Genomic DNA, 17968 nt, shown 5'->3' on the forward strand with positions numbered 1-17968 from the left:
GCTATAAGCGGGAAGCGTTGGGTTCAATCTGCAGTGCATCCAGGTACCCACTGAAAATACAGTGGGCACAAGCTTACCCCTGGCCTGGTGCTCAGGCTTCTTTTGGGTGACATGCATGGGAAATGGGCCTTTTACCCCACCCTGAGTAGAAGAAAACCACTGATGCCACTGATGTCCTTGCGCCATAAAAATATTCATCATTATCATCATCACGCAGCACACGGGTGTTTTGTATTTTGCCTCCACTGAAATAAGGCTGCCACGGCCAGGATTGAATCAGCGACCTTGGGATCAACACCCAAATTTCAAAGCCACTTAGACTCAGCTGCAGGTGCTGCTATTTTAAATGAACACCAGTAATGAGAACATATGAAAAGCATTAGTTAAGTGCAGTTGATTAAAAAAAAATCAAATATGTAATAGAAAAATCAATATCTTTTACTTTGTTTTCATGTTGGAATCAGCATTTAAAGGGGCTGTGAAAAGGGGTCCCAACAAAGATGCGATATGCCTAGGATTCTAAAGGGAGGCAGCATCACAAATATGCACCAGCAAAAATTTTTTTGATGCGTTTTGTGAAAGCCGAGTTATTTGTAGTCAAAATTTGAATTTCCGTGTCTTTGCACCTTCCCTCTTCTCCCGGCACTTTTTGCACGCTTAAATGTCAGTCCGCTGGCTCCACTCAATTGGCCCCTTCATTGGTCGCTGAGGGGCGCAAGAATTTCCCAGGGGGAAGAGCCAACGTCTCCTAAACTGGTTTGGCGTTGACGGAGCTGGCACGTCGAACCGATGATAGCAGTCCGCTGCTGACGTAACGAGCGTTACATGACGCGCTGCACGCGGATTCGGGTGAAAGCTCGGCACCGCTGGTCGCCGCAAGGCGTGGAAGTGGAAGTTCTGAAATTTTATTGTAAATTATCGGCTCGCTTTTGAGGTTTTGAGGTTATGTTTACTTCCTGATGTTTGATGATGTTGTGATATTTACCTCCTTAGTTAAAGCTTTCTTTTACCTCATATAGTTCACTTGAGAGTCATTGCAGTGTTTCTGAAATTTTATTTATAGGGCATTGAGTTGCTGCCATTGTTTATTCTTTTGTTAAAGGCCTACTGCATTCATTCTGTAAAATTGGATAGTTTTTTTTTAGAAAAGATTAATAATGTTCTCCAAGAAAGCCATATAGCTGCTTCATTTTGTAGTCACAAGGCCTTGCTCAGCTGTTTCTGTATCCTAGTGATTAGTACTGTAGTCAGCACTGTATCTGGGAAAACAGATAAAAATGCTTCCAAGCCAACTGAAACTCTTTTGATTGTATGCCTACTAGAGGGTCTGTAGTAATAAATGGCTTTGTTGGAGGTCTTTCCAGTAAGTCTAGCCAGGCAGACTTCTCTAGTGACATTGAAGAGTCATATCAGCAACTTGGCAGGACAGCTTGTGGCTATGCACTCCATTTCTGGATATTAATTTTGAAGGTTCGACAAGTTGTGCACTTTGCCACAATGGAATTTATCAACACTAAATTTAATTGTATAGAACCAGTTGGTTCTAATGTGTAACGCTTGTCACCGTTCAGAGCAATCAGTGAGAAATAAATGAAAAGGTTGTTTTGCTGTCATAGTATTGTAAGAGTGACACTTTATATTAGTCACATAGTCGCTTTAAATTCATTGTGCAGCACAACACAGCATCTGAAATAAGTACTTTAATTGCTGCAATTTTTTTCTTGTGAAGTGAAGACACTGAGAATAAAGAAATTTAAATGCTGTTGCTCTTAATTTTGTTTTGCAGTTAGTGTAATGATGCCTTTTTGCATGCATTATTTGTGTAGAACTCTTTGCACCTTGTTGCTTGTGAAATTGCTCCTGCTGTAATGCCTGACAAGACTATATAGGTGCCAAATAAATATATAAAGGAAGAAGAGTACAGCCTGTTCAAAAATTTATAGAGCTCAAGGGGTTTGCTCCTGGGCTGGAGTGTGCTGTCTGGCTCGATGGGTATTGCCAGCATTTCAAATCTCTTGGAAAGTGAGAGGAACTCTCATCCTCATTGCTGCAAAGGTTAGGGCTTCCACAGATGCTACAAGAGCCTCGCTAAATGGCTTAGAAGCAAACTCCTTGGTCTGCTTGCTTTTGACAAAGGCTGTACAGTGGTGAGCAGCCTTGTCTAGAGCGCTCGGGCGGTGCACTTTCTTGCAAACAAATCCAGATTTTGTGGCAGCCTCTAGGGTCCAGCTGCAACGCTTGCACGGAAGTAGCGCCAGATAGCCTCGTAAACAAAGCAGGCACGAAAACTTTGCCCTGTAATGAGGGGCTGCTCTCTAATTTCGGTTTTTGTTACCAAGTGCGCACTGCTCAGGCGCTCTAGACAAGGCTGCTCACCACTGTACATGCATTTCCCATTGTTTTTTAAGTTAAGACCTACTCATGACTGTTGCAGTGTTGGTTGCCAAACTGGTGTTAATAATGCAGGAAGAATATTGCGCAAAACATCTGTGGAAAGGCAGAATTTGTATAAGGGATCAGGCTGAGGCCTTAAATGCACATATTCCCAATGGGCATTGAAACTCCTTTGGGCGTCCTGTGCCTATTCAGGATGTCTTCAGGACGTCCAGGGAAGGTTCAGTGCCCATCGGGTTGTGTGGTTTGGCCAGTTGCTAGGCCTTTGAAATATAAGAAATAATGTGGTACTGAAATAAGTAATTCATTTGTTTTTATTCATACCATTCTTTTATTTACTGTATTGTCCTAAACCAGTCTTGGCTCTGGGTGTTGGTCATTACATACCGTGTTAACAACTTTCCAGCAAAGGAACTCTGGGCTGGCAATGACTGTAGGTTGATAGAAAATATGTAAAAATTAAATACACGAGGTCAATCGGACCATGAAAATCATTCTTATTTATACCTTTTTATGCCTTTTAACGCAACATTTTGCTTTCTCCTTGTTGTATTCAAGCAGTCTTCCTTAACAGTCTTTATGGCATGTCTTTTGCTTGGCTTTGTGGTGCTTGCTAAGGATTGTCCTGTTGAAGGATGTACCAATGTATCCGTGGCACTTACTTCATAAGTTTAGCTTTACTTGTGTCTATGCCCTTACAAGTTTGACATGGAATTCAATCCACGAGACAGTTCGGTTTGGAACCGGCTCGCCTCTCCACGGTTTGCCGCGTCACTGCATGACATCAGCCAGCATGACGACACGGTGACGGAGCCAATCGTATGGAGCGAAACGCGGAGAAGCAAGCAGATTCCAAAGTGAACAGTCACATGGATTCGGACCCTGCATTCCACTTCTCTCATCCCTCCATGAGCTTTTCATAACAAAAATTCTCCTTCCACTGGAGCATATTGCTGTTTGATATATGTGTTCTGTGTTTGTAGGGTGCATTATAAGTGTTTGTGAGTCTCAGCAGGCTTAAATCTGGAATGGTCCCATAAAATCCGGGATGGTTGGCTACCTTGTTAAGTACTTGCATTTATGTGTAGTTTTAAGTACTTATATTTGTGCACATTCAGAGCAGAAGTTTGGGTGCACCATGAGAGCTGCCAAAACTATTCAGATGCAGTCTGCACTTATGTGTGGTAGTGGAACTGTGCACTTCTTTCATTCCTGACAGTGCAGTTAATGCATCCTGTAGATAAATCAGTGGTTGGTTTTGGTGCATGATAGCCTTAGTTGTTTATGACCATAAAACGCAACACAGCATAAGTCATTGGCTTATTTTTAATGCATGTATGTCAAACTTCGTTATAGCGAACATGTAAAAAATCGTAAAATAGTTCAGTATAGCTGCAATTTATAATATAAAAGTTTTTTAGAAATGCATGCAAGAGCAGCGCAATTTAGCCAATTAAGGAATGGCACCTGGGGCGATCCTTAGTAGAGAAATGGGGAGACCTTTTCCAAAGTTTTTTCAAAGGCCGCAAAAAGCATAGTGCCAGTTAGGTTGGCCTTCCCGCAAACAGCGGCAGTCCAAGCGCCACTTAGGGTGGCTTCTCCAAATCAGCCAGTTTGCGTGAAAAACGGTATGTCAGAGCTAAAGCTATTGCTGTTTTCACCACCTTTCTGACAGTTGACATGAGCACAGTATGGTTATTGCAAAGCTACAGCTGTCCGTGCCGCTGCTTCCGGAGCGCTGCTGACAGGTGGGATAGGCGTGATTGCGTGCTCATTGCCTGGCTACCAACCTTCCACGCCTCCACCACCCTTCCACCAACCTTCCACTAAATTATTTCAAAGTAGTGCACAAGTCTATATTAGTATTACTTTCTTTAGTATTCACAGGAATATAGATTTTCATTTGGAGCTGAAGAGAACTGAGCCGCTTCTTACAAGGTTGTGTGTTTGCAGAAAACTGTTCACTGTCACTTGTGACAACTTCTTATTTTTGCAGGTTCATTTTATGTGTTTGTGCCAGTAGACAAGACCATCTGGCTTCTCATGGTGGAAGTGTGTGCAGCACTTTCTCTCCTTGCCATCGCTCTTCTGAGTCACCTGCTTGGCTTTCACTTATTTCTTGGTATGTATTTCTCTTAATTACAGCCATTCTCAGTTTGTATTCATGTAAACACAGCAAACATCTTATGTAACTCATGTGAGTTGCATATAACTCAGCCACCTGTCAAGAAATATTCACCGTTCTTCAAATGTTAATGTTTCCAGTTTTTAAAAAATGCAATTTGCTAAAATATGGGTCGAAACTTTGTTCCTTCAGTGTAATGGTATTTTTAGCACCGTGGGATGACAGAGTCGTAACATTTTTGTTTCTTTTGCGTATTTCAGTGGACTGACATTGTATTTATTACAGCTCTGCTGAACATGTGCATCACAACATGGTCACAGCAAAACGTACAAATTAACCCTAAAGCAGGAGTCAGGTTATCAGAAAAAGTCCACAGTTCTCTCCATTTCCTATGCTCGCATGACCACAGATGACAGGGCATGCACTATTACCCTCACGAGGCGACACGGACTTAACGAGAGCCCACATGGGGAACTTTCTGAATTGCCAACGGGTGAGCATTGTGGTATACCTGGACAGCCATGCTGCTTATTCCAGAGAAAGTCTCCTGAACAGCCATCATCGTAAAATCATAGTCAGGGAATCAGTTTGCATGTTGTGCATTTTGCCATTCCCTTCACTTCGGCTTGGATGTGTTCAGTTTGGTACATTGCTTTCTTTGGGTGCTGTCACCTAAAATTTCAGTTGCTTTCTACACAATTCCACACAGCAGCACTCTCCAAAGAGTAAAGTATATACAAACTTGGCATCAAGGAAGGACTCATTCACTATGAAGCACACTCATCATGCTGAGACACACTGCCGAGTATAGCTACTATCTGATAAGTAGTGGTTTTTGAACTTTTGTTTCTTACTGACAGATCGGTAAAATATTCAATCTTCTAACATATTTCCATACTTCAAAGCCCACAGTTGCTCATGTTGCAGAGACCGATCATCGCTACAATGCATCAAATGTTCATGGGACAGCTTGTAGACTAAACATGTAGACTGGCTTGTAAAAATGAGGCTACAGTGTCCTTGGTGCTTGCAAACCTTAGCATCAGCGACAGTCAGCGCGGGCAGTTTTTTTCATGGACCTTCTTCTTCAGATGTGTATAACCTGCCCTTCGTGCATTCAGTAGAATTCTCGGAAGCTAAGAAAAAATTGTTCCAAGCTTGGCAGCTGGGTCAAATTTGGTGGTGGCTAGCACTCTGTGCAGCAGTAGGTTTTGTTTTCTTTTGGGATCACTAGCCAAAGAGTAACGATTAGCAAACAAACACTCTTTAATAAAGTATAACTTGCTCTTTTTGGACTCTGCTCACCAAATTCATCATACGTTTCTAAAAGAGTGCTGCTAACAATTCATGGTTTGTGGTTGCGAGCATGAAGAGAAATGCACATTTTGCTATTGTTTTCTCTACTCTCCTTTGCTTTTTTATCTTTTTTTTTGTTACAAGTATTGGCATAAACAGCAAATTTTATCATCCCTGCTGGTAAATCAAGTTTCTTGTCGTGCTCTCATCTACTGTGCTTGACTTATTTCAGCATTCAAAGGATTGTCGACGTATGATTACATCGTTCTCAAGCGTAATGCATCATTCCATGGAGGTACTCGAGAGGAGAAGAAAAATTTCTTCTTGAAGTGGTGCAAGCACAAGGCAAGATTACTAGTCTTCATTCAAATCACATTCATAAAGCCTATGCGCTTGATGCTTTTTAAAAGCAAGCTGAAATGGTCTTTTGAGAATTTGACGAGATTCAAGGATTTGGTTGTTTGAAGCTCCTGAGTAAAGCATGCCAAATATTTCTATGATATCGTTTAAAATGGTGACATAATCTCTGGTTAAATTCGTACCAATCTTCATGCTTTTCACCGGGTTGGAAAAGTGTGGTGAAGCTTGGTGATGGCGTCATTGTTGCTGAGACTTCAGATATCCGTTCCCTTTGCCCACATCCTGCCGTATGTCATCCAGTGGCACCAACAAACCCTGCGAGGGCTTAACCTTTGATGGTGTTGATTTTCTTTCCTCAAGCAAACATTTCTGCTTTGGAAATGTAGCGCTGCCGTAGATGACATAATCACCGGGCCCCCCTACCGGGCACTGTGCTCTGTGGAGAAGCCTGAACACCATCGCAGCTTTATACAGCGGTTACATCACCATTTCAAATGCTAGCCCAATAAGACGTCACGTGCTTTACCTGCAAGTTTCACACATTTGACCTCTTTAAGCTCATTGAATTCTAAAACCTACTTATTTGATCACGTAATTTGCGCCTTTTTTTTTTGCGCGGGGGAGGGGGGGAGGGTATTTGTTTACCCTCCAGCTCCTAGCGGTCTGAATGTTCCCAGCTGACTAGCTATGTGATGCTGGCTCAGAAATTGCATGATCATTATTTTTTTGTAGCATCCTATCTCACTCCTTCCTAAGCACAGCAGTTAGCTGGTCCACAAGCCGGCGCACCGGGCATTTTCTGCTTGCCGCAGATGGTCTCTGGGCGTGTCGGATATCTGCACCACAAAAGCTCTCTTTAAGCCTCAAATTAAGGCGCTAACGTGTAGGCATTCCATGCCTACATGCCTTTTCGTCCACTGGAGGAAACGCACAGCATGTGATGTGCACAGCACCAAGATCTGGTCAAGGTTCAAGGTTCATTTATTGCATGTTTATGGTACAAGAATAAAAAAACACTGGAATACAGTCAGATCTCTACAGATACAGTCAGGTCAAGTCAGATCTCTGCACTGCGCACAGGCGGGTGCAAAGGTGCTCTGCCTTCACTGAACATGCAATACAGCACCTCGACAAGAAAGCTTCCGTGCAGCGTTGCATGAAAGTGCAGGGAAGTTCACTTGTGGTGGTGCGCTTTCTTGTGAGAAAGTGTTATTTTATTTCTGTTCTTTCTTGCTTGTGTCGAGAGGGCTGCACAGATGCTGCGCCAGTACTACAGCGTGTAATCCGAGGTTCACAGTCACTGCAAAGATTGTCTTAAGAGAGTGGCATGTGAAACAGCTCGTCTTTGGTGAATTTTTTATGCCTCGAGTCCATGAGAAACCAGCCAAATGTTCTCACATTTTTCGTCATAGTGAAGAATTCATCTCAACTGAGTCTGTCTTGACGGGAGTCTGCTGTATTTTATATATGTTTTAAAGAGGGCAGGTTTTAAATAAAATACTAACCTTCTCATTAAGATGTGTGTGGTAACCCATGAGATAGTTGGTGGCAGGGCAAGATTATGGTGTATCTGGAAGGACCGAGAAAGTGAAGTCATAATGCTTTTCATGAAAAATGCTGCAATTCCTTGTTTTTACCATGAGAACCGAGCATTTGTTACGTGATGGTTTCCTTGTAAGTGTTTTCTTTATTGTGTTCGCATGTTCTAGTGGCAGAGTATTGCTTGGCTGCCTGCGTAGTGTAGCTTACGTTGCTTCCACAGGTCAACCAAGTTTCGCCGGTGCAACAGAAATCTTCTGCAGTTCCAAAGAATGATAACGTTGATGCAAGTGGAAGAGCAAGTGTGAGGTAAATAATCACACTGTAGAACTTTATGGTCCTACATTTCACTACAGTTGTATGTGTGATCAAACCCTCTGAGTTCCCTTGGCCTGTGCCTCATGCAAAGTTCCGCAAGGGGGATTTCCCAATGCACATCATAGTTGACGAAAAACAGATGGCTGAGCTCTCGCTAGGAAAGTTATGTAGGCAACAGGACAAATGACGTGGGTGTGGACATTAAGTATGCTACACATTATGGAAGGATCAAAGAATAAAAGGCGCGCTTTCTTGTTGTGATGATTGTTTGAAGTGGGTGGTTGGCCATCTTGTCAACATCTGGTGTCATGTATGGGAAAGCCCACTTGCGGAATTTTGCACGAGTTCAAGCCTAGCAGCGTCCGAATGCGATCGGTTCATGCAATAAACGCCAGAAAAAAAGCGAATAGGACGCATTTGTATAGCTCTCCTGGCACTTTAAGCTCGATCATCAAATAATTTGCCCAGATATTGTGGTTTTGTTATGTTCAAATTTATGAATGTCAGCATGCTTAGATTGCGGGCAAATAATAGAAAATTTTTGAATATTCATAAATTCATGAATATCAGTTTTTCAAATACGAATATGAACCGAATATCAGGCACACTCTATTTATATTCGAAATTTAGAATATTTGCTCACCCCTAGATATCACTCATCAATGAACTTTAGTTCCTTAGTACCTTTCCACAGTATAACTTGGCTGATTTCTTTGGGATTCTGCAGTGTCAGTTGTACAACCACCCTAGACATTGTGTCTGCATTTGTAAGCAATGGTCCAGGATGATAAGAAATTTTATAATGTACAGTCCCATCTTGTGCCTTTGGGTGGGGATGGTCACCCTCATTTATTAGTTCCTTGTAGACGACTGTTCTTGGACGTCATCAGCCTTGTGCACTTGATTTGGAGGACCACTCCAGCAGAGGTTCCTCTGCTGAGAGGCTAGTGGGCTTGGAGGTTAGATGCAGAGGTCATACTACTTGTGTTGCGATTTTCTAATGATGAGGCTGGTCTAGACCACCCTAATCACTCCATTAATGAAGAGACAGTAACTCTGAGCTGTTCATTATGGCAGCGCTGGTGTGTCCAATGTAGCACCTGCTGCAGCTGCGCTGGGTATTGTAGTGCTATCTGAGCACTGCACTAATTTGGTGATGTGTGTCTGTTTTTACAAATGGACGCCTTATGTGCTTCATTAACAAGAGGGCACATTTCATGCTAACTGGTTGGGTGCTGCAAACACAATGGGGGCATATAGGGTACCACCAGTGACTTTCACTCAAAGGTGCTTTTTCTTCCTTTTCGGCCTGTGCCATTTTACTTGGCGGCCTTGACAATGCTGTCCGTTGCATGTGTACAAGTTCCTGGGGATATCTTCCCTTTTCTAGTTTTTTTGTCTGCAGTTGTATGCTCGGGCCTACTTAATGGGTGCGCAATATTACTAGAGTACCTCAAAAATAGTTAGGGGCCAGAGCTATTTTTACCAAGCCAAACTCGAGTTTACAATAAAATATTTTGTCTGCAGTCTGCACATCCAACAAACGTGCTCATTGATGATGTGGAGGTTTAGCCTATGAAGCTTGTCATCCTCTGTCATTTGGTAAGTGAAACTGAGTCCAGTAGAACAAGAGCAAAAAGAAATAATATTGTTGACAGCAACTTGGCTTTCATCAGGAGCGACAGAATAGTCTGCGAGGTACCCATTATGTTTACGCCACTTGACATTCTTGTGCATATGTACCCCATTGTTAGTGAAGCACACAAAGCATCTGTTTTCAAATATATACCCCCAAATTTGTGCAGCGCTTGATGGGTGTTCTGAACAGTATTCTGCTCTGATAAAATAGCTGCTACATCATAAAAACTGGAGCTTGCTGGCAGGCAGCCAATTAGCTGACCATTGCTGCTGGCATGGCTGCACCCCAGCACTTGCACAAACCACAGTTCTGTGTGAGTGCACCATCTATGCTAACTGACAAAGAAAGAATTTGCAATATATTGATTTATGCTCCTGTTGTGTAGCCAATTCAAGGTGCCAGCACATTGATATGTTTATATTCGTTAGGGTGTTCAGTCTATTTTTGTTTGTTGTGCTTTTTTTATACTACTAAACATGCACTTGTTAAAGGTGTCTCGGCTGCAGTAAACGTTGCACTTAATAGCCAGCGTTGGTCCTGCATGCTTCTGTCCTGCATTGGTCCTGCATAAGTCTGTACCAGCCTTTCTTGTAATGAAAAGTACCTTCTCTGTATTTGAGCACTGTTTGAGCACACCTGAAATTAAATTTCTCTTTGGATTTTGTTTTGCGCCTAATTTTTGGCATATTCTTGATCCCCTGTGTCCTTTCAATTTTCATGTTGTGAAACAGCGAAAATAGTTCTGCATGTGTGGAGAAGGCTAAAATCTTTGCATCTTCTGTTTCGCTGTGCACTAGGATTGACATTCCTAATGGTCATGACAAAACTGTCCGTGGTAGCTCCCTCCACTCACGGGATATGCAAAACAACAGTCCATCACGGCAGCGCTACATCCTCCGGGAGATACACAAGTCAAGACTTAAGGTGAGGCCTGAAAAGCAGCCGTGACATGATGTTTTCGAATCAAAGTGATCTTTTCCATGTATAGTTGCCTGATACCTTTCATCTTGCGTCAGCATCAGCTGTTCCTAAAATATGTCTTAGTTTGAACTTCGTGGCTGGTCAGCTTTATAAAGCATTTTTTCAGTGTGAGCAAGCCTGCAAAGTAGTGTGAATTTATGCAGAAGGTCGGCAGGGGGAAGGGGTATGGAAGCAAAGGCTGATGTCAGGGCCCATCTACAAAATAGTCAAATGCAATATGCACGTATGATTGCCTTCTGCCTCTGCTTTCAGCCAAGAGCTGTGTACACACTGTAGTGAATACTATGGCCTTAAAGTTGTGGAAATGCCAAATTTTTATGGCACGTTCTCTCTTTGGAATGATATGCAACACATTGGTAAATACTGATCACCATGTGGAATGTGCAATAAATAATTTATCATTAAACTTCTTCTCCGGTGTGGTTTGTCTTGCTTTCAGCAGCTGAACAGTGGCTGTGACATGACTGGTAGGTTTGAGGTCGTGTGAGGCATGCAAAAAGTGCAATATAATTGCTGCTGCGCCATTTTAATTCGCTACAAGTCATACGCTAGCCTGCCTCAAAAGCAAGGATGACAGTGAAACTACTATTTTGTAGCTTCTCTGTGCTTCACGCGATCTCAAATCTACTTCTGTCAGAGCCACCATTAGGATGCTGAAACCGAAACCAAAACTACGTAGGAAAGGAACAGTCATAAATAATTACTGAGTGCAGGAAAATTCCATGTGGCAGTCCATGTTTACTAATGTCTTTTGCATCATTCCAAAGAAAAAGCATGCATCAAAAGTTTCATCTTCCATCCTTTAAAATGGATATGTACATGGTCCTGCTTGTTCGCTCGGTGTGAGGGCAAGGGTTTTATGCATTTGCATCAAGCTTTGTTTCATAGTTGGTAAGGGATTCATATTGTTGCTGTGGCCTCATGCTAATTAAGCAAAATTTGAAGGATGATAAGGAAAAATGATTCCAGCTATAACAGGTATTCTCTTTGCCAGCTGTCAGCCTGAATGGGCACATAAATAAGGAATGAATTGTTTTGTCAAGATTTCTTGCCTGTTGTAGCATTCTGTGCTTGCTTTGAATTCCTTTGGGTTGCAAGACACTCTGTGACCATGTTTTCCTAGTCCAAGTTTTAATGTTGCCGTATCAAAAGGCTACTGTCAGTCAGTGAAAACACATGGAAGGTTTCAAACATATGATTGCATATGGCACTATTTCAGCACATAGCAGCAGCATTTTTGCTTTCAGAGCTGTTTTGTGGGTATTGTGACTGACCTTGTGGACATCTTTTTTTACCCACTGCAGTGGCTCAGTGGCTTTGGCATTCGACTGCTGATCCCAAGGTCACGAAATCAATCCCAGCTGTGCTGGCCGTATTTCGATGGAGGCGAAATACACGAAAACACAGTTGTGTTGCTGTGCAATGTCAGCACATGTTAAAAAAAGCCCTGGTGATCTAAATTAGTCCAGAGCCCTCCACTACAGCGCCTCTCATAGCCCATGTGTCGCTTTGGGGCGTTGAAACTCCGCAATTCACAATTTACATACGTCTTGTACTAGGAGGGGTGTATGTGTGGGAGTTGTATCTCTCTTGGCCAAGTTGGAAGAACTGTTAATGGGCCCAGTTCCTGTTTGTGGCAGCGTGTATTTTGCACAATCGATCTTACTTGCTTGTGTTGTCATGAAAGGTAGCAGCAACATCATCTGTGTCCGGCATTTATTTTCATTGCTGTTGTTTCGGCATGTGTATTTAGCTTTTCAGCATAAAATGTGTGCAATCAGGCAGGCAATAGTGTGACAGCCTTGCAAAGTTGGGGTTCGAACTGTGGCAAACTTTCAGGTGGCCCGCAAGAACCGGGGTGGCAAGCTCATGGAGGTGTCGGAGCATGGAAGTCATGCCACTCCTGTTGTGGGGCTCGCCCATCAGCAAGGTAGTGGTTCTTGGGGTCACCGCACAGATGCTGTCAGGCTGTGAGCGTGCATGTTCCACCACACTGCACCTGCATTGGCTGCCCTGCTGCAAGGTACCAGCTTCTGCTTTCTCCTCATGTCTCCCAGCCCTTTGTTTTTCAAAAAACCTTTGCTCCACTTGGCCTAACTGTCAGCTGATGCTTTGTTACTGCCATTTCGAAAAGTCAGCTAGTGAGGATGCAGTTTCCTTTTTCTCTTTTTTAGAAGGGCTATCATCATTGAACCCTCTAGCACAACTCTACACTGTAATTTGCTTTATTTTCTTTCTACAATGTGGTAAAGTATACAAGGCCGTGCCGTAAGACGGAAAGCCCACTTCAGCATTGTGAAGTTCACTTGTTATTTGGTATTTGTTCTTACTGAAACCCATTAGTGTAGTTCATGCCCTGTAGTCATTAAGTGGTGTGAGTGAGTGCTATGGTATATACATTTCTGTTGTGATAGATTGTATAGGTTCAATTGTGGCTTTTGAGTGTGATGTAAGTTAAAGGAACTAGGCCACAGAATATGAGGTAATGCAGATTGTTGCAATTCTGGGTATGCAGGTACTCAAGCTTATGTGATATCTTTGTGCTCACAACCAGGACTTAGTGATAGCTTAAAAAGCAAATCATATTTTAGGTAGAAAAGAGGAAAAACATTGCTTTGCTTGAATCTTCAAAATCAGCTGCTTACCCGGAGGCACCAGAGGCAGGCAAATCAGCAGCTTTGGAAACCATTATGTTCAAAGGGTGATTAAGGACTGCACCCAGCATATAGCAGTCATAACTATCATTGTAAAGCATTAGTAATAGCCTTGTTTGTAGCTTTGTTGATTGCAACATCCCGTTGACGTGGCAATGAAGCAGCCATCCAGCAATGACATGCAACCTGTGTCTCTAGTTGCTACAGGTTGAACTTTAACTTTTGCCGAGAGTCCCACTATCTGTTTCTTTTTTTCTCTGTATGGTAAAAGTCTGCACTATGCTTTGGCGCTGGTGGATGTGCAAACCCCACTCATTTGTAGCAAGATTGTTTTATTTTGTTTTTGGCATAGTAGTTTACTCTGCACTGCTGAAGCTGCACAGTGTATATTTTTTTTGTTTGTTTTTAAGCTTCAAAGCTGACAATCTTTTGACCTTCACTTTTTATTGCAAGATTTGCAAAGCACCGCACTCATTTTCCGTGCTTTCTTTGACATAGAGCACATGAAGTGTGCTTTTGCTTCAGAGTGACTGATGAAAAACCGAAGTAACCATACAGGTTGCATCTTTGTGGTCAGTTTTTTATTGACATCTTATGTGTTGTACATATCTTGAGTGCAGTCGCTATAAAGGCATATATGTAGCTTTTTGTATTGTCGTTGCTGTAATAGTCCATTCTACGCTACTGTTATGCCTATTTGCTGCTCCTGGGTTTAGAAGAGACAAAGAAGAAATAAAATTTGATGAAAACGCTGATTACTGATCATATTCCCTATGAAATTTAGTATGCAGCGATTTGGGGTATCTGGTGTTTACAGAGGGCATTTTTGGTAAGAGTTCTTACTTAGAAAATATCCAATATGCTTGTTTTGTAGTGGATTTATTTATTGCAAATTATGTTTACTTTGGTTGATCTGATTTGTATATGTTTTAGTGAATCCATTACAGAAGTTTTTAAACTTTTTGGCCCCAAACTATTTGCCCCACTTCCTGCCAGAATTGTCACAATAAAAACTGTACAGGTGCATTGTAATAATATATATATATAGAACCCAAAAAGACAGTCCAGGGAACCAATTCAATAACCACTATGTTGTACAGCTAAAGTGCATTTACACTTATTGTGTTTATTTGAAAAATTCTTTGCATGATGTTCAAGTTGTAGGAAGTTATGCCAGAGGTGTTCAAGCTGGGTTCCAAAACCCTTGGGTTCCTTGGTCTGCTTTCTGGGTTCCCCAAGTGCCTAAATCCATGCATACCTCAACCTCACCTTTCCTTGACCCATTTTATTTTGGGATGAAACATATTGTAATTGCTTATAGCAGACTACTTCACTATAGTTCAGGAGAGCAAGTTGTCGGGCTAGTTGGTGATGCATTTTCTGAAGAAGTTAGTGCTAACTTCTTTTGTGCTAACTTGTGTTAGTTTTTGTGCTAACTTCTTCAGAAATGCTTCACTATACATTTATTAATTGAATTTGGACATTTTTTGAGGGGCTGTGCATCTGCAGGCACTTTTTTTTGTGTGCATGTCTGGCAGGACGGGACAAAAGCCAATACAGGGGTTTCCTGAGCACCTTTTGAAAGCTATTAGTGTTCCCCAAGACCAAAAGATTGAGAACCTTAGCCGTATGTCAAGGTGTCATGATGGTGAAGCTCTCATTGTAAAGCAAAATGGGCAAGTGGAAAGTCATGCAGCATAACATAATTCGGCAACTTGTCAAAACATGTGCATGCACATTTCATGTTATTGTTTTGACATACTTCAGCACCTGTAGATATTTTATTTATAACAAAGGGGATATAGAGAAAAACATTGAATACAGATGCAAAGTAGAATTTGGATGCCACATTTTTGAGCCAGATCGTCAGTTAAGTGCTCACTTTTTCAACAAACAGTGGTATGAACTTTCTTGAGCTCTGTAGCACGGTTACTACCGTATTCTTTCTGGACAACCAGCAGCGTGTTGTTTGTGCTCCTGTGTACTGCCTTTGTTCTGACAGCAAGGGGCTTGCTTTTTTCTCGGCATAATGCCGCAGCTTTTACTGTTGTCCTTAGTTGCAGTAATAAAAAAATTATGCAAACTTTTTATCTGATATAATGGTAAAAAATCTCTTGCACAGGTAAAAGAAACTGTCTGTGAAAGCTGCGAAATCCATGGTGCTGACCTAACCTACCTATGTATATTTCCTTTTTATCAGGGCACAGAGTTATGTTTTGCTTTCTGCTTTTTCTATGGCTTACCTGAAAGTGGGTGCAGAAAATGTGAGCCCCATTCGGAGGAGTCGCTGCTTATGGTTATTCATATCTAGAAAACTATTTGAATCCTAAAGTTGCAGTCATTTAATTTCATTAATAGATGGGTAGACATCTCTCTCCATGAGACTCGTCTCTGTGTTAAATCTTAATATCCAGCAGGTTCCCTAATTGCAAGGTGCTGCCCTCTGCAACCATGCCTTACCGCTGACGTTTTTCAGTGCTTGAAGCTGATGTATTAAAGGGACAGTGAGGAGAGCTCTATTAATATTTTCTTTAAAGCAAAATCCGATAGTTCGGCATTTCATGGCTTTGTTGCCACTTGGCCGGCAGCAAAAGATGCATTTATTTCTAAGAAATTTGGATTCGAAGTTGAAAAAGTTTTTCCCGCCGCTCTGATTCAAACTTGGGATTCTCTTATGACAACACAGGACTAAGTGACTTGAAACATGACATGCACATGACGTAACGCAGACTCCGAGATTTCTGGCGGCCAGCAGTGCAGCCTAGCAGCAGCCGAAAAGAAAGCTACCGCCGGCCGCACGTTGAAGGCATCTATCGGCTATTGCGGCCGTCGCTACCGTCGCTTCGTTTACGTTTGCACCGGCGTTTTGCCAGCTTTATGATGGATCCCGTTCTCGAAGTAGTCGATGAAGTTCTCGTAAATAGACACCTTTAGCATACCGTGCACCTTGTTACCGTTAGCGGAATACTGGGAGCCCGCCTACCGCCGGTGAGCAGGCGCTGATTGGTCCCGATGCTGCAGGCACGCGCGTAGCTGCCGGGTACGTGGCGCCATCTGGCGACGCCAAGGAGATATGCGCATGCATTGGCTGTGCCTCAGTGATTCGTGCCTTCTCGTGTCCTAGTGTTGCTAGAACCATTGGTTCTAGCAACACTGTTTTGTCCTATGACGTCATCACGCTTGTACTTGCGAGTTTGGCCTGTGGCGGCGATACCTGTATTTTGGTTCTTGCTCTTTTCTATGTTACAAGAGCTTTGTTGTCAGTATGAGGGGCGTTTTTGTAATCGGGAGCTGGTATTGTGTCGATACAAGCCAACTTCAATTTCTCCTCGGTGTCCCTTTAATCAACAGGCAAGGGATGTGTGTGTCTGTTTTGACAAGCACTACACTTTTAGCATCACACTGTCCAGGCAGAATCTCAAATGCAGCTTTAAACCATCATTATAGTTCTTCTTTAGCATTTTATTAATTGTAATAAGTATTTCATGGTGTCATATGCTTGAAAGTGTATTGTGCTGTTCCTCTCTCGTATTCCTCTCATATTCCTCTGTAGAAAACCACTTGTGGTTTTAGAGAGCAAGTTTCTCCACAGCCTGTGGAGAATCTGTTGTACAGTACTCACGGATTGAAATAGGACACTCGGAGCGCGTGGCCGTCGCTGCATGCAGCGCCGCCCGTGGATGCTCATGGAACCAAGGTGCTGCATTGTGGTATAGCGCGAGGGGGAGAACATCTACAAAGCAGAATTGCTCCTTCCGGTCGCCAACGAGCCGGCCTGTGGTTTACCACACTGCCTGCGTGGCGCTGCAAGGCTTGCGCGCCTTTGTGTGCCGAGCGAAATGGTTCGGCGGTGCGCACTGCCCGTTTTGCGGCGTCGTCTGCTCGTGCAGATGCGCAAGCAGACGACGCTCTCGTTACACGCCTTTTGGCGATGCGGCAAGCATGCTGTGCAGACACGGGATTCAGCCACGAGATAGCGCCTTACGTGCCTTCGTAGACATGCACAAAAGAAAAACTTATTTCGTCCATTTTGTAACGAGAAAAAAAGAAAAGAAGCAGTCACAGGCCTGTACTCGTGCAACATTTAAAAGAAGTCTCAGTATTTTGTTGCTTCGCCCCTAGCAGCGAGTACGGCGGCCATTCTGCGTGGCAAGCTTTCGTAGAGGCTATCGGCCTAGGAAGAACGTGCTAGCTTCTCCCATTCTTCTTGAACAGCCGCCCACAGGTTGTCCGAAGAACACCTGTGGAGCGGCCGACGAGACAGGGCCTTCTTTATTTCAGCCCATACATTCTCAATAATATTCATGTCCGCACCTTGCGGAGGCCAGTTCAACCCCATCACACACCTGTCTTCCAGCAGGCGAGTCACGGGTGCTGTGGTGTGAACTGGGCTCCGGTCGTGCTGGAAGTAAAACAAGCCGTCCTTAAATGGGCCATCCAGGGCGTACGGCATGAGGACGGTGTCGAGGAGGTCTAAGTATGCTGCGGCATTAAAGTGGCCGTCCAGGCGTACAAGCGGACCCAAGCCGTCTTTGGAAATACACCCCCCACACGTTGACGCTACATCGACCGCTGCTTGCAACACGATGCAGATTGGGCGCGTCGAACCTGGGTGAAGAAAGCGGAAAGAACACAACATTTTACTTCGCTGCGATTGACAAT

The 17968-nt window shown here is 43.1% G+C and overlaps 1 protein-coding gene across 1 annotated transcript in view; it reads left to right on the forward strand.

Moving 5' to 3' along the window:
* LOC149350543 (uncharacterized) overlaps positions 1–17968 on the forward strand; it is a 45765-nt gene that overhangs the window by 13349 nt on the left and 14448 nt on the right. The window contains exons 7-11 of the mRNA XM_089579599.1: positions 4391–4516; positions 6048–6160; positions 7938–8023; positions 10469–10595; positions 12492–12582. Coding sequence (XP_089435725.1) covers positions 4391–4516; positions 6048–6160; positions 7938–8023; positions 10469–10595; positions 12492–12582 — 543 coding nt within the window. The remainder of the gene's footprint in view (positions 1–4390; positions 4517–6047; positions 6161–7937; positions 8024–10468; positions 10596–12491; positions 12583–17968) is intronic.

The sequence above is a fragment of the Amblyomma mixtum genome, chromosome 3 (genome assembly GCF_055824585.1).
Source record: "Amblyomma mixtum isolate Tamu chromosome 3, ASM5582458v1, whole genome shotgun sequence".
NCBI classification, from domain to species: domain Eukaryota; kingdom Metazoa; phylum Arthropoda; class Arachnida; order Ixodida; family Ixodidae; genus Amblyomma; species Amblyomma mixtum.